General features: G+C 41.1%; 1 protein-coding gene across 1 annotated transcript in view; it reads left to right on the forward strand.

The window, feature by feature from the left end:
• Window positions 1–15,305, forward strand: part of LOC139688367 (uncharacterized) — a 900,666-nt gene that overhangs the window by 864,345 nt on the left and 21,016 nt on the right. The window contains exon 6 of the mRNA XM_071585902.1: window positions 13,923–14,150. Within this exon, the coding sequence (XP_071442003.1) occupies window positions 13,923–14,150 (228 nt within the window). The remainder of the gene's footprint in view (window positions 1–13,922; window positions 14,151–15,305) is intronic.

Raw genomic sequence — 15,305 nt, forward strand, 5'->3', positions numbered from 1 at the left:
GTGTGGTAATCCCCGGTGGAAACGCAAATAATAATCTGTTCCCAATAATGAAGCCAACTGGTGCATGCAATATGTTCAGCAGCGAAGATTTTGTAGGGCGCGGATGAATGATGATCACTCTCAATGGCCTGATTGTGATTTCTGCAGTTATGCGGCCTCGCTATTTTTTGTTGCATATTCTCGTTCAAGGCCAATGGAGATGATTGGTGCAGTTAATAGCACATTTGTCGGGGACCTCCAAAGCAAAATAACCAGTCAGGCAATAGATTTTTTTGTGTTGATGATGTGCGTGGCGCCATTAAAATTGATAATAAACTCATAAAATGGGATAAGAAAAAAATTGAGTTTAGAGCTGTTCAAGAGTGCGTGCATAGAAATGTATCTTTCCTAGTTATTTTATCAGATTTCTTTTTAAAAATTACGGTCGGTTTGATTTTTCTCATAATTCTCGTTTCGTCTCTCCCATAAAGTTCGACGCAATGAAACCTTGATTTGTGACGCATTATTTCTTCCATACTCATTGGAAAAAGTTGAAATAATTTAGCTAGATAATTGTAAGTAAGTAGTAGAATTCACTTTTAATAGCTTGTTTTCTTCGCGAATTTATTCAAGGGTTTCGTATTCAAGTATGATGCGTTAGCGCATACTTACAAATTTCAGTTTAGTGTTTTTGACTTTGAAAAATGTGAACCATAAAACTACGCATTGTTGAAATTACTCTACATTAAGAATAAGAACAAAAGCTCAAGTATGCTTATAAGATAGAAATGGTTACAAAGTTACGTTGGGCAAAATGAAAATTGCATTCACATATCTAATGCCAATTCATTTTACAATATATCGTCATTCATTTGCCTTGCTCTTTAATAATTTCGCATCGGGTTTTCTTCAACTTACTAGTCCGTAGGCGATTTTGAAATCAAAGTAATTATTTTTTAAAACTAAATATGATTTAAATTACACATTTTAAACTCCAATTAAATATAGAAATTCATTTTTCAAAACCAAGTACATGGTAGTTTTATTCTCATGTTTCGTCGAATTATTTTGCTCCTATGGAAGAATATTTAATTATATCCCTTACGTTAACCTATCTGTGAATAATTAATAGTTTTATTCTAAAAATGAACCGTATCGCCAAATATTTCTGCCATATCTGCAAATCTCTGAGCCATATCTCGTTTCTAGATTGCGATCGTTAGCGTAATCCTTGGATAGATCCCACATTTCTAGCAATAAGTGGATCATTACAACGGAATAGGGAGTTGCGTCTCACAGACGCCGCAGAATTGAGCAGAATCGAGAGGAGAGGATGCACCATCTCCTCCTCCCCATGGGGGTCCCCATCACCCCCCAACGTAGTCCCCCTCCTCTTTCCCCAAAAGGACCAAATCAATACAAATGACTTAGTCAGCTGGGAGCTTTTCTAGATCGCGAAAAAAGTGCGAGGGGGAGAACTCGTGTGCGTCTGAAAATAAAAAAAACACCTTCCCACCTCCCCTTCCCTCCCCCCCTTCTGTGTCTCTTATATTGGGAATGTTGATGGATTTTGTTTGGAGGAGATTTAATCGGATTTTCTCTCAATCTGCCGGGGATGAGCGCATTCCACTCAAATTCATCCCTTTTCCCGTGGAATTTGGAAGGGGCCGCCGCGATGAACCCAGCAATGCGGCTCGGAGGAGTGTGTGTGAGAGAGAGGGAGGAAAGGGGAGGGGGAGAAGGAAAGAGAAGTCGGGAGGGAAGAGACGGATGGGCTGCGGGTCGGAATGTTTTCAAGTAAGCAACGAATCATAATGCACGCACGGTCCCGCGCTGTTTTACGACCCACGTGCTCCTGGATCTCTTTCGAATATTTTTCCGGAGGCATAGATCGAGGAGAATGATGGAGTCGGAGGAACGTTAAAAGATTCATACAGAAAAGTGATAGAATTTTGCGCTCTATCGGATTGCCTGTGGCTAAAATTTGCGCTGTGAATACGTACTCATACTACTTCGGCTCACGGTGCACAATAGTAATCCTAAGAGATGTGATCGCTTGCATACGAAAAACGAGTGCTGCAAAGATTATAAGTGGTCATGTGTGTTGCACAGCTTTTCCGTCTTTCAATTCCAAAATGTTAAGTACCCACATCCAATACATTTACTAGTGCTAAACTACCATCTTCTCTCGTTAATTTTTAAAGCGGTCCATTCCCCGTGAATGAAATAATATTCCTCAATATATCCATGAGTAACGCTATATTTTTTATCAAATATTTTTGCCACTTCGAATTCCTAATATGGTGGCTCTAATTTACCAATAAGAATCAAATATTAGTCCTACTGAAACACTCGATGGATAGGTGTACTATGATATCCCTTAAGTAAAATGTGTAATCCACTCGTGAACATAACAACAGCATGTCATTTTAGCTAATCTCTTGATTGTTTATAGCAATCCAACTATTGTCATTGATCTAAATAGATTTTTTTTTATTTTTCTGTATCGAAATATTTTTATTCCCACTTTAAGATGATGTTAAAGTAATTTGAAAAATGTTTAATACGTATTTAGAACAACATGAATCAATGACATCGTAAACATTTTCCGAGGAAATTGACGGTTTTGTAACGGGTAGGTAGAATGTATGCATACACAAGCGAGTAGATTGCAGTCATGGCGTTACCAATATGTTGTTAACTGTCTTTTTTAGCATAAGTCGTGTGGTAATGGTGATTCAAAACTTTTGTTTAAGTGTGACGCAAAAGTTTTCGGAAGGCCATTATAACCAAATATCAAAATATACCGAAAAAGACGAGTTTTTGGAATCCACTGTTTCGGGCATTAAAATTGTATTTTCCAAAACGTATTGACCGATGACGCAGGCTATCCCTAGCAAACACGGGTTCGCTCGCGCTAGAGATTTACGTAATCATGCAATGCATGGAACTAACTGTATTCATGATAATATGCAAATGCACTCGCCGAATGTGAATATGTAAATTAGTCGACTATGGACAAGTATAAATAATAAAAAACATTAAAATACGCGACTACGCAAAGAGCCGAACTAAAAAGACAAATATTTTCTTCATTTTTCTTATATTAGTTTTGAAGTTACTTTGAATAATTTTCGGATTCCAACGATATCTCATTCGTCAAAATCGGTTCAGTTGTTTGGACTGATGCGATGAAATAAAGAAGATGAACATGAATAAAGCATCTGAACCCTGAAAGCATTACACTCCTTTTTGGGCAGTCGGGTTTCGCCCCAGTAAATTTAGTCGGAGTTCCAATCGGGAAATCATATCGATGAGTTATGAATGGACCAAATGAAGAGGGCTCGGGTTCCGGTCTCTGAAATTTGCAATTCGGCCTCAGTTAGCGTGATGCCATTTTTATTTGTATGACTGACCATTTGTGGCGTTTGATCACCTCAGATTTCCAAAACATCACTACGGCGTATACGAGTAAATACTGTTGTTTTTCTAGTCGCTCACGGTTGATTTTGATAAACATGCATTATTTATTATTAGTGACAATCGGCTCAATGTACTCTTTGATATTTAGTATTAATAGCAATCGATAGAAATACAAAAGTCGCCACCGAATTCAGTTAACATCTAAAATTATTATTAATTTATCTTATCTTTTTAAAACGTCGCGCACAATCAGGACAAATCGGATGATAACTCCGCCACGTTAATTAAATATTTCCGCACGTTGATGTATTCCATCATGCCATGCGGAGTCAAAACCTCATTTTGGGGTGATAAAAGTACGTTTGGGACAAAGAGACACTTTGTCGCAGGATGACGCAAAAATATGAATCACCGGCGTAAGGTCTCTGCACTCGACTGAAAGTTTCGCGATCGCACGGACGGATATAAGGCTTTGAACTAGCCGGGAGGCAGCAGGGACGTTTCCCTTGCAAATGGGTCGACGCCCGGCATTTCCCCGCGCCTTATCTCCTCTCCAGCCGACCCCCAATCCGCCCCCGGTGGCCCACCGGGTTATCCCTCTCAATCCCCCAACCCCCGCCACACCCCTCCCCTTCACCCGCACCTCTCTCGCTATCACCCCCCTCAAAACACCTGCTCCCCCGGCAAACCAAACCACCCACACAAACGCTCCGGACAGAGTCCGAATCGGCTTAAAAGGAAACGAGTAGTCGGGGAGGGGGGCGGGAACGCCACAGCATCCCGAAAGGGAATCTGCGGTCCAAGGGACCCTTCCTACCCAAAGCCCGACAGCACCCTCTCTCAACTTCAGCTTCCCGCCCACCCCCGACGAAATACTACCCTCACGCCTTATCTTCTTCCCCCAAAAATCCCCTTTCCATGTCCCCAAACTTTCCCCAAGTGCTCTCGATGTTATTGTTTTTTTTTATCGTCCCTTACGGTCCTCGTGCAGATGCCGGCCCATGTCCAGTATTTGTGTCTCGCTTTCCCTGATGTCGGTTGATATTTGTTCTAGTAATCCTTTCGGGGTGAGTCAGGACTCAGCCACCCTCCCACTTTCATCTCACGGACCATTTTTACGCTCCACCCCCGTTCCCCGCGGCCTCTCGTTGCGGGCTCTAAAGGGAGAGCCAGGCGAGCGATTAGAGAAGCGCGGAAGGCGGGGTCAAGATTAGATGGGATCGCGCTCGGCTCTAGAAATATCATCAATGCAATAGTCACCGTCAAGCCATTTGCATAATCGTATGAGGTGATGATGAACTGTGCTGAAATCCAATGGGACTCGGACATGGCCAGGAATGCGTAATAGGGGAAAAAAAGCATGCAATATTAAATTTTAACTTCCGTAGTGATAAACTTAAATGAACTCATGCAGTCTGTACCGAACCCTATTACACAGATAAGTCTGATTGGCAATATTTTTTATTTTGTATGCTATATATTTACAGTTAATTTCACACGCCGTTGGGCTCAGTACTGGGTGAACTCTACCATCACCTACCAAACCGACCTTCGGGTTCATTACTGTGTTTATGGTTTTTTTTATTTACCGGCTGGTGTAGTCTATAAAGTAGTATTATTTTTAAATTGTTGAATGGCTTGAAAGGCTCAATAAGCGACAACTGAGGTGATTTGAATATTCATGTCTGCACAATATATTGGGGTATCGGCATGTTTTAATGATTTTGATCTTGCCATAACGCAAGAGTTTAACGATAAGCAGTGACTTATAAAACTGCAACGTCTATGTACGACTAGCGGCGTAAATTTTCATCAGAAACAGTCGTAAAAATTGATCATTCATCTGTGGTAAAAAATTGATCATTCATTTGTCGTAAAAAAATTATCATTTATTTGATTCAGACTCAGTCGTCTTCGTTACCTCGGTGAATTTGCGCTGAGTCTGTCGGTTCAGATGCCGTCTGCAGCATAAAGATTGTTTCACCTTATGACAATTCATTTTTACTGGAGTGCGACATGAGCTCATCTGTTTCGTTGGAGTGTCTTTCACATGCAACGTCTACCGCTATCACTGCTAAAAGGAGGCATCAAAAGTAATAATAAACGCTACGAAAACATGACTCAAATATGACGTTCATGCTAGTATTCCTACTGCTGAATGTGTTGCCAATCAAAAATGATAAATAAAGGTGTTAATTTCGTGGTGAATATTTCATTTTGTTCTAATATCCTAGTCCGATTAACTTTTTCTGTAAACACTCGAACACAGTGACAAGATTAGGAAAACTATATTTTCATCTCTGCTCTAAATGTCGACTCTTAAATGTCCCAGCATCCTCGCTGGGTAATCTTAGCATGGAGCCTTCTTGGTCAATTTCTCGAGTAATCATAGACGGCCTGCGCTGAGTGACCCAATAAATACCCTACTCTCTCGATATCATTTCCGTTTTCGGGATGGCGTATTGCTTCATCAAATACCTTAATGACTGGAATAAATGGATAAAATTATCCTTCTCTGGATACCCATGTCTAAATAATCATGACCGTTCTCCTACGTGCTATTATCCGAAACTAATGGTCTGAAAGAGGCGTCATCCTCGCCCAACTTCAGTGGGCAGGATGCATTTTGTTGACGCGGTTAATTTGTCCCTGGTCTGTTTTGAAGTTACCTCAGGGAGTTTGCGTACACATAACACTCCCTTCGCATATATTTGAGCTAACTCTGATTTGTGCTAGTTAACGCAATGCACACACATTTCTAATAAGAACTCCTCTCTAAATTCAACATAGCCACCCAAATTTTCTCAAATAATCGAAAATTATTTCCAGGTAAGTGATGCGGCTCCTTAGCCTGTTTTGATTTGATCCAATTGGAATATTGGTGATCTTTGAGTCGTCAAAAAACCGCTGTCCCGATAAATGAAAATTGCATGTCTTTGTTTATATATTTCGGAATAATTTAATTGTTCAGTAGGCTTTATTTCATAGTTATTTTGATAAGCTATCCTCGGTAATAATTTAAAGAAAAATTACCGAAAATAATGATGGTGCCATACAAAAATTAGACCAATCAAGCTTAAGGTTGGTTTAGATAGGTTGGTGTAGAGCTCATCTCGGAGTAAGCCATAGGCCTCCTCGTGATCACTCTTTTAGGGAAACACTCCTTTAGAATATGAGGGATGTTTTCATGCCTCTTTTTGCATGTAGTATCTATAAATGTTCTCCGATTAGATGTCAGATGCGGATAAAACATCACCCGCTCAAACACACGGTTCTTAGGCGTGATCTTCATCTCACTAAACCCTTCTTTCTATATCATCTCTTCGAGTTTGTGGAGCTGGAAATAAGCTAGTTGACGTTATCAATGAAATATTTGTGGAAAATAATAAAGCTTCATTCACAGAATTAAATGAAAATTCTCTGTCATTGTTACCTTCATTTTTCGACATAAAATACCGATTTAGGGTTTTTATATAATTTATGTCTGTCCCCATACAAAAATAGTTGCAAATTAATATAATTTGTTTGCGGTAATGGCTTCCCTTGGTTCTAAGACAGAATATCCCATGTCTGTTCGCCCATGGTGTTGAATTGATTAGAAATCAAATAAAATGGTCGTATGAAATTGCCTATTTTTACTGTCGGCCTGCAATGCGCACGAGTGTAATCCTTCTCCGTGAGACTTAGTTCTGTTTGACTGACTGGAAACGTGGGTTATATTTGCGTAGTAGTCCCAGTCAGTTCGTTGGATGGTCGACATAGGCTAAATTTACGTTCCCTTCAAGATAGAAATTAATCTCTTCGATGGAGGAAGTAAATTTTGTGGCCTAGTGTTGGATATACATATGAAGTACATGCTATATGGTGCTCGCCCACAAAAAACTCACCCACCCACAGTACATGCGCCAACCAGTTTCCAGTGATGGAGCCGTGTTTCCTGCTCGCCAGTGAATGGGACGGCAATGTTAGAGCGTGTCCTCCATCGCATGGGCTGAACGAGGAACGAGCTTGTCGTAGTAGTTCGGGCTTTTAGGGTGCATCGAAAACCGTGGTCATTTTTCACTAGGGTAAAAACGTTAAAAACTTCAATCCATTTTTAAAAATACCTAAATAAATAATCACATAACTATTTAAAAACAAAAATTATTAAAAAATAAAGAAACCGCAACTAAAGTTATCCCATTAGGTCAGTTTACCTTAAACATTTTAAAACTCCATTTAAAGAGTTGGGGGTCATCCCCTAAAATATTACCTGAATTGCTCCTTATTTTAAAAAAGCCTCCGGCCTTTTGATATTTGTTGTTTTACGTCAGCATATGTTTCACCTTATGGGGCAGGTCACAAACATTGCAGCGAGGTTGCACTTTTTCCTCCGTGAAGAGGTACGAGTTCGTGAGGGCAGAGTGCCCTATCCTCAAGTGACCTCTTCCCTCCGATTTTTCCGGATGGAAGAGATCTATGCCAAAACGAATGATTTTATAGCCCTAATTTTATTATTACTTAAGGACCACCAAGCTTCCTTCCACTGGTTTAAGACAAAAATCCAGCAAGGCTGTCTTTAGGACCTCCACACGTGGAATCGGTCTCGAGTTTGCCCAGGGCTTCCTTCGCTGCTTTTTCGTCTCTTTCATTGCCATTTATTCCCACATGACCAGGAGTCCATATAAAGAATACCCTGTTCCCCTTTCTCTGAAGGGATAAGAAGGTATAATGGATCTCATGAACTATCGGGTGCATTGGTGGGAATACCGATATGAATTTTAAGGCACTCAACCAGTCTGAACAGATGAGGAGAGAGCCGTTATTTTCTTTAATTTATTTTAGGGTCATCCTGATGCCTGACAGTTCGGCTGTGAATATACAACAAAACGTGTTCAGTTTTTCCCTCAAGGCTCCATGGTAGCGGGAGACCACCGCGCAGGCACATGTGGATTCCGCCTTCCACCCATCGGTATAGACAGGGACGAAGTCGGAGTGCGATCCGAGGAAGGCACTGAAGAGTCGCTGTTATTCCGACTCGGCTTTAGGGTTCGCGTGCGGCATGTTCTTGATATCCGGCTTTGGTGTTAACCAAGGCGGATATTTAACTTAAAAACCGGGCCTACTTCGAGAAAGGTAAAATTAAATTCATGGATTACATCATTAAAACGAATGGCGAGGGGCCTAGTGGCCCTTTTTTCGCCTGTTGAATACTATGTCTAAAAACGGTGGGTTAAAAAGAATGTTAATGAATGGGTGATTCGTCACGGATAAAACTTAACAGGCATAATTGCTCATCAAAAATGTCCTGCGGGTTGCCAACGGAGGCTCCCCTGCGTCAGCAAGTATGATTGGGACTGGGCTGGTTCTAAATGTCCCGGTGGCCCGGGGAACAAATGTAAGGGGTCTCAAACAAGACTCTCATCCAGACGGATTTCAGTTCCCAGAGCGAGAAGGGTTCATTGTATTCTAACTATGTACGAGCTTCATCGAAACTAAGAGGGACACTCTCGCATCGCCTCTTTGTGTTCACGAAGTCACCCCGCCAGCTACAAGCAATAGTGTGATGAGGAATGAGCCCTTGGACAGGGATATTTTCTTCACTTTGTCCTATACCTGATCAAGTGGGGTTCTATGGTCAACAGTGGAAGCGTAATCTATCCAGGAAGCCCTCTTGGCCTGCTTCACGGCCTTTCGAGCTCACGCTCTCAGCCGGTAAAAAATGACAGATTAGTTGTCGTGGGATATTTTAAAAATATATTTAACGCCTTTTTCCTCATTCGGATCGCACTGTCGCATTCCTCGTTCCACCAAGGTACAGGTGCTCGATTTAGGTTGCCGGAGGAACGAGGGAAACTCTGGGTAGCTGCCTCTACGAGCGTTGAACTATCTCAACTACTAGCAAGTCTAAACTAGCGTCGTACTTTAATGTAAAAACGTGCTTGAATAATGACACGTCGGCACGGATGATGAGCGAATTTTCTGAAAGCTTAAAAAGGTTAGGCGAAATGTCTTCTTTTGCGATTAAAGAGGAAAGTGGTCACCCCACAGAGATCATTATGAGAGGACATCTTCATCTTTGTGGCTACACTTCTCGAGCATATAGAGAGATCTATAGCTTATAATTCCACATTAAAACTGTTAAAGCGAGTATTTTCGACGCCATTTAATAAAACAGGTCAAAATCCTCATTAAAATTAGCTAAAATCTCTTCCATTACTTGGAGTCATTGGCCCTCCACATAAAGGATGATGGGTATTATAATCGCCCATCAATATATATATGGCCGAGGTAGCTGACGGACAAGGGTTTCTAGATTAAAACGTGTTACCGATGCACCCTCCGGCAGATAGAAGTTACACAACGTTATCGTCTCAGGGGTGTCCACTGTGGTAGCGACTGCTTGGAATGGGGAGTTCAGTCGGACTCGGAAGGGCCTCACGAGTCTCAACTGCTACACCACCTTGGGCTCGCTGACCACTCGTGTCATCCAGTCTAAAAACGGTCTATCCCATTAAAAAACCCTTGTCTGCCACGATAAAATGTCTCTCGTGCAGACAGATGCAAGAGGGATTATAATCGTGAATTAAAACGACCAGCTCCTCCTTGAGCCGATAAAAGCCATTACAATTCTACTGCAAAATAAAAAGCATTTTAGATGTTAAACATCTACTAAATAAATATATAAATAAATAAATTAGTTCATTGAGTGGTGGGACGAGTAAGAATTTCAAGATTATCTTTTGAAGCGATGTTTCCTCCTCCACTCGCTCGCGAGAACCTCTGAATTCAATATAATGTGGCCTTTTGTGTGACCTCAGGCTTTCTTTGCTTTCCTGAAGGTGTGCGGGAAGGCGTATGTTTTCGCCCATGATGACTTATGACTCCCAGACAAGTGTTTAGAGTGCAATGCACCTCCATCTTCATCGGAATGTCATGGAGCATTCCCATTGCCAAAATTTTTTCACTCTGTTTGTCACTCAGGGTTTCAATGAGCAGTGTACCATCCCTCAGTTTCTTCACGCTCTCAGGGTCTCCATATACGATCTGCGACAAAACTATCGGTATTAGGGAAGGATACACCTATTTTTAGATCTCACCTTCCTTAGTACAGGACATTACTAAGTATCGCTTGAATGCGGCATAATCATTATCTCCCCAGCCCGTGGCCGGACGGGATCTTTTAGGTGGTGGAAAGGTTATTTCCTCCATAATAAAAAATGTTTCGTCCCTCGGCCTCCCCACCCACCACGGAACCACACATTCGGGACGCCACTTTGCTAAACCGGAAGGGTCCTCAGGGCTAACTCAAGGGATATAGCGCTTCAGGAGTGGTTGTCTGTTTTGGGGTGGATCTTCGATGTAAGGGCCCACCAAAAACCTTACATCCCCGACCTCCCTACGCAGACCCCCACAACCTTGGCTCTCGCCACCGGAGTGAAAACGCGATGGAAGCCGATTGACTGGGAGTGGCTAGCCCTCGGTCTCCCGTTTGGATGAAATCCGGGGCCGAAGAGGGGTATCACTCTTCGGTCCATACACGGCGTCCGAAACCCTACTGGGAACCAGAAAACTCACCCTCCAAGATCCTCTTCTATCCCTTACATGTCTCCAGGCACGGCAAATGCCTGGGTGGATCGCAGGCCAGATGGCATGGCCGCACACTGACAGTGGATCCAAAGCACTGTCCGGACGCATCCCTTGCTAGCTGGGGGTTCGTTTTCGGGGTTCTCTCTCCGCCTTTTTAGTCGCCTCTTACAACAAGCAGGGTAACTGCGGGAGTGTTTTCTATCCCCCTACCCGCAGGGGCAACGAACTTGTTCCCTATCTCTTGTGAAACAGCATAGCTGGTACTATTGACTTAGAATATCCCGACGGCTAAAGCCATAGACAGATGCGTCATGTCTGGAAAGCATAATGACCCAGTTTTCTTTCCTGATTCCCAAGCGTTCTATTGATGATCATTCCTTATCGTTCATTAATTGCTATTAAGTAAGAGTCATTATAGTCATACAAATGCGTCGATTGATTCTTTCGCGGGATTTTTTGGCCATCAATTTTATGGAATTTATATTAATTATTATTACAGATGAAACAAGAAAAATAGTCAACTTGAAAAACAAACTGCTGATGTGATGTAACGCTGTTAAAACAACGTCATGTCATTTTTTTTACGAAATAGGAGGCAAAAAGCCTGTCTCTCTTTTGTTTTCATTTCTTTCAAATCTTCTCAGTCACTGATGCAGCTTGAACTTCTTTATTTCATCTCCCATTTGATTTTTTAAACTCACTTGGCATTTAAGAAAACGCATATTTATTCTTTAATTAACTTCAATGGCTGATAAAAGAAGCCTGAAGCTTTCTGATGTACTTGGTATTTGAATAAATACCCTAGAGGTGATAGGCCTCTTGAAAACGGTGCGTAAATGTTGAACCTGTTTGAGATGTATAATTAAAAAAGCTCATCAAAATCGCAAATGTGTTTTATTAATTACAGAATGCCTTACTCATTTCTTTATTTTGCATGCTTCTCTGCTTTCATGTGCATTGTTTGTGCGGATCTATATTCAGTTCCATATCGATATTTTTACCACATGGCGCAACGCTCACATTAAGTTTTGCTCTACGCTTGTTTATGACATTTCTCTTTCGTGTGGAAATTTATACCACAGGGACTTCCAAACGGTACCTAGGAAATAAAATTCTTTAAAGTAGCCCCTTTGTCAATGTAAATTCCTCCAGAGGAAGACAGATATTAAATAAAATTTGTAGTCTTTGATCATGTAAATATGGCATCGACATAGTTTGATGACACACTCAGTAAATCATCCGAATCTCGATCGGATCCTTAGTTCACATCTGACAAGGGAACTTTACCCGCCCTCAACCCGGCTTGGGATTTATCCATTCCTCCCCATTTTTTTGCTTTTAAGGGTCTATCAAGTGGATTGGAATGGTAGAAATTTCACAATTTCTACTCTGAATATTTTCAAAAAAGGAGCGACAGTTATGCCGACGAAAAATAAAAATAAATTTTCCTCATTCACTTTAATTAAATGGCCCTCCGTTGTCCCCTCATGTTTCAGCCAAATCAAAACCCTTCAAGGTTTACGGGCATTTTTGAGTGCCAGGCTCGAGAGAGTGGAAGACTGAAGAGGAAGAAAATATGTTGTCTGTACTCGTAATTTCCGTGATCGTTTCAGGATATGACAACTGTCATAATGTCTTCGGATGTCTATTCATCATACGTTTATCCTTTGCTCGTAACTTCAAGCGCACGTAATTACTGACAATGCCAGCCATTCTCATCCCCTATCTCCCTGAATACCTCTCACTTTCTGACGCACTCTCATCGAAGGGTGCCTCAAGGCATACGTAAGAAGGAAAACCTCAGTATCATGGAGCTCTTGGTTCAAATTATTATTATCGATCAGGACATGAGTATTTTCATGAGTTTTCCACTCAAGTGAGCAGTGTTGATTGGGCTGTGTATTAAATTATGTCAATAAATTTCAATATCACTGAATTTAAAATCATATGCCATGGAGAAAAAACGAAATTTAATTTGCTTGCCTTCCGATGTGATTGACGTTTCATCTGAGTTTGCAATCAACAGTTATGTGAAATTTTTTTCTCATTGGAGGATACGATATGTGTATGTTAAACGTCATATATTGGTAAAATACACTGATTTTATTGGAAAAAGATGTTATCCCTTTATATTATCGACCTTTATGGTGATAAAAATTTTAACAATTAAGTTGTGTGTTTATTTTAAATCCAAATGCGTGATTTTTGTTCGAATTTCATTTTTTATCGCCGGCAGAATAAAATAGTGCCCGGAGATTCATTCATACTTTGTTACAATTGTGTCTAAAACACATCATTGCGCATCATTAAACATTTATTGCGTCTAAAACATATCATCCTTTTAAAGATAAAATTGTTTATATATGTTCCACTTTGCTTTTCATTTAAGGTTTTCTAACTATTTAAAGGTAAATTTCTGACTATGCCCAATGGCTATTTAGTTCTAAGCATCGTGAGAACTTTCTCTTTCATTTCCCTACGTTATTCCTTTCTGCATTACTTCGCAACTCCTGCCTTCCTTCATGCTGTCTTAAAATACCTCCTCTCTTCCTTCCTCTAACCCGCTTACCCAACCTTCCTTCCTCCTTTCCTTTATCAAACCCTTCCGCATCCCACTGCCTTTCAATATTTCCTCCGCCCACATTCTCTTCCTTTTGCGTATTTCCCCCAAATAACTTCCTCCTTCCTTCGGCCACTTTTCGAAACTTCGGGGTTTGTCTTTCCGTCTCTCCGTCCAACTTTTTTCCTCCATTCTTCGACTCACCTGCGCCTCAAAAGTCTGCAATTCGTGTATCTTCCTGTCTCAAAGACCCGCTCTCAAATTCATCAAGAAATTCTCCAGTTTAAAATGTCCACGATTGTGATTTAAGTGGGGGCTAACTTATTTTTATGTTTGTTTTTGGAAGAGTGATGGAATTCTCACCCGCCATCTCTCCCCTCCGATCTCACAGGGTTCACGGGGAAGACGTGCGAGGAGGAGAGCGACCCCTGCGACTCATCGCCCTGCCGCAACGGAGCCACGTGCACGGCGGACAACGCGACCCACTTCCGGTGCGCATGCCCCCCGGGGTTCGGTGGACCCGCGTGCGAGCGGGACCTCGACGAGTGCGCCTCCTCGCCGTGTGTGCACGGCATTTGCGTGGACCAGGAGGACGGCTTCCGGTGCTTCTGCCAACCGGGTAAGGTGACCTCTGACGGACGGATGCCCCCCTTCCCCCCGCCGGGGCAACTTCGCGTGCTTTAATCAAAATCCTCTTCTTTAACTCAAAGTCGGACGTTTCCCAATCCAATATCTGACTCGTGTCCCTATTGATTTGGGGATGTTACTTTTGCATGTCCTTAGAAGTGGCTTGCCGTCGAATGTATCAATCGTCACAGCTGTAAACATGTGAGGACTCCATTCTTTTTCACGCGCTAAAGAATTTGACAGATGATAACGCGCGAAAGAAAGGATAACACGACTCAATGAGTGTCCAGAGACGGAAATAATCAAAGAAAAGTGACAAATAGTCGTAATTTCGACCGTTCCCCATAATTCACTCCGATATGTTTCTTGTTACGACTTCCGTAAATGATTAAACAACATGAAAATTAGTATACTGCTACAGACAAGTCATTCCCAGAGGCGTTAAAGCAACTTTTTGGTGTTGCTGCGTTATTACAGACGAAATGAGCGGGTACAAATTAATATTGGGTTGATTTATTGGAAAACCGCTGACAGATTTTAATGATGCTGATAAGAGTTTCATTAATTCAAGAATTCAAATTTTTGCAATTTGGGAACTGAAATACAACTATTTCGAGTGGTTAATATCAGCGTAAATGTACCCATGCTGTAAAAATACTCTGGAATAGGACTAAGGAAGGCGAGGGATAAGACCTTACTCCGTTAAAATCAAAACAATATCTTGAAAAATTTGTATTATGATGTGTTATGATATCATATATATGTCATATATGTGTCATACATCCATATTATTTAAATGTTGTAAATGTCTCTGGTAAAAATGTAAAATCAATTAGCATATTTTTTTGCATAAAAATCCATCTGTCGCACAGACGAACTTGATCGCTGGTCATTCAATTGAATCTCCTAAAATAGATATAAGACACGAACATATATCGCAAATGAGGTTATTAAAATATCCTGAAAAATTTAATAATAATTTGCTATTTCCTTTATATATTTTTTGCTCTGCTTTGTGTTTGATAAACATGTGTAGCGGTAAATTAGGTCACCAAATTGAAAGAAAATATTACCATGTGTTTCATTGACACTAAATAAATCCCAAAAAATTGCGTTTTATTATTTCGTGTATCATTGTTATGACTAA

The sequence above is a fragment of the Hetaerina americana genome, unplaced genomic scaffold (assembly GCF_022747635.1).
Source record: "Hetaerina americana unplaced genomic scaffold, ioHetAmer1.1.p SCAF_2, whole genome shotgun sequence".
Taxonomy (NCBI): Eukaryota; Metazoa; Arthropoda; class Insecta; order Odonata; family Calopterygidae; genus Hetaerina; species Hetaerina americana.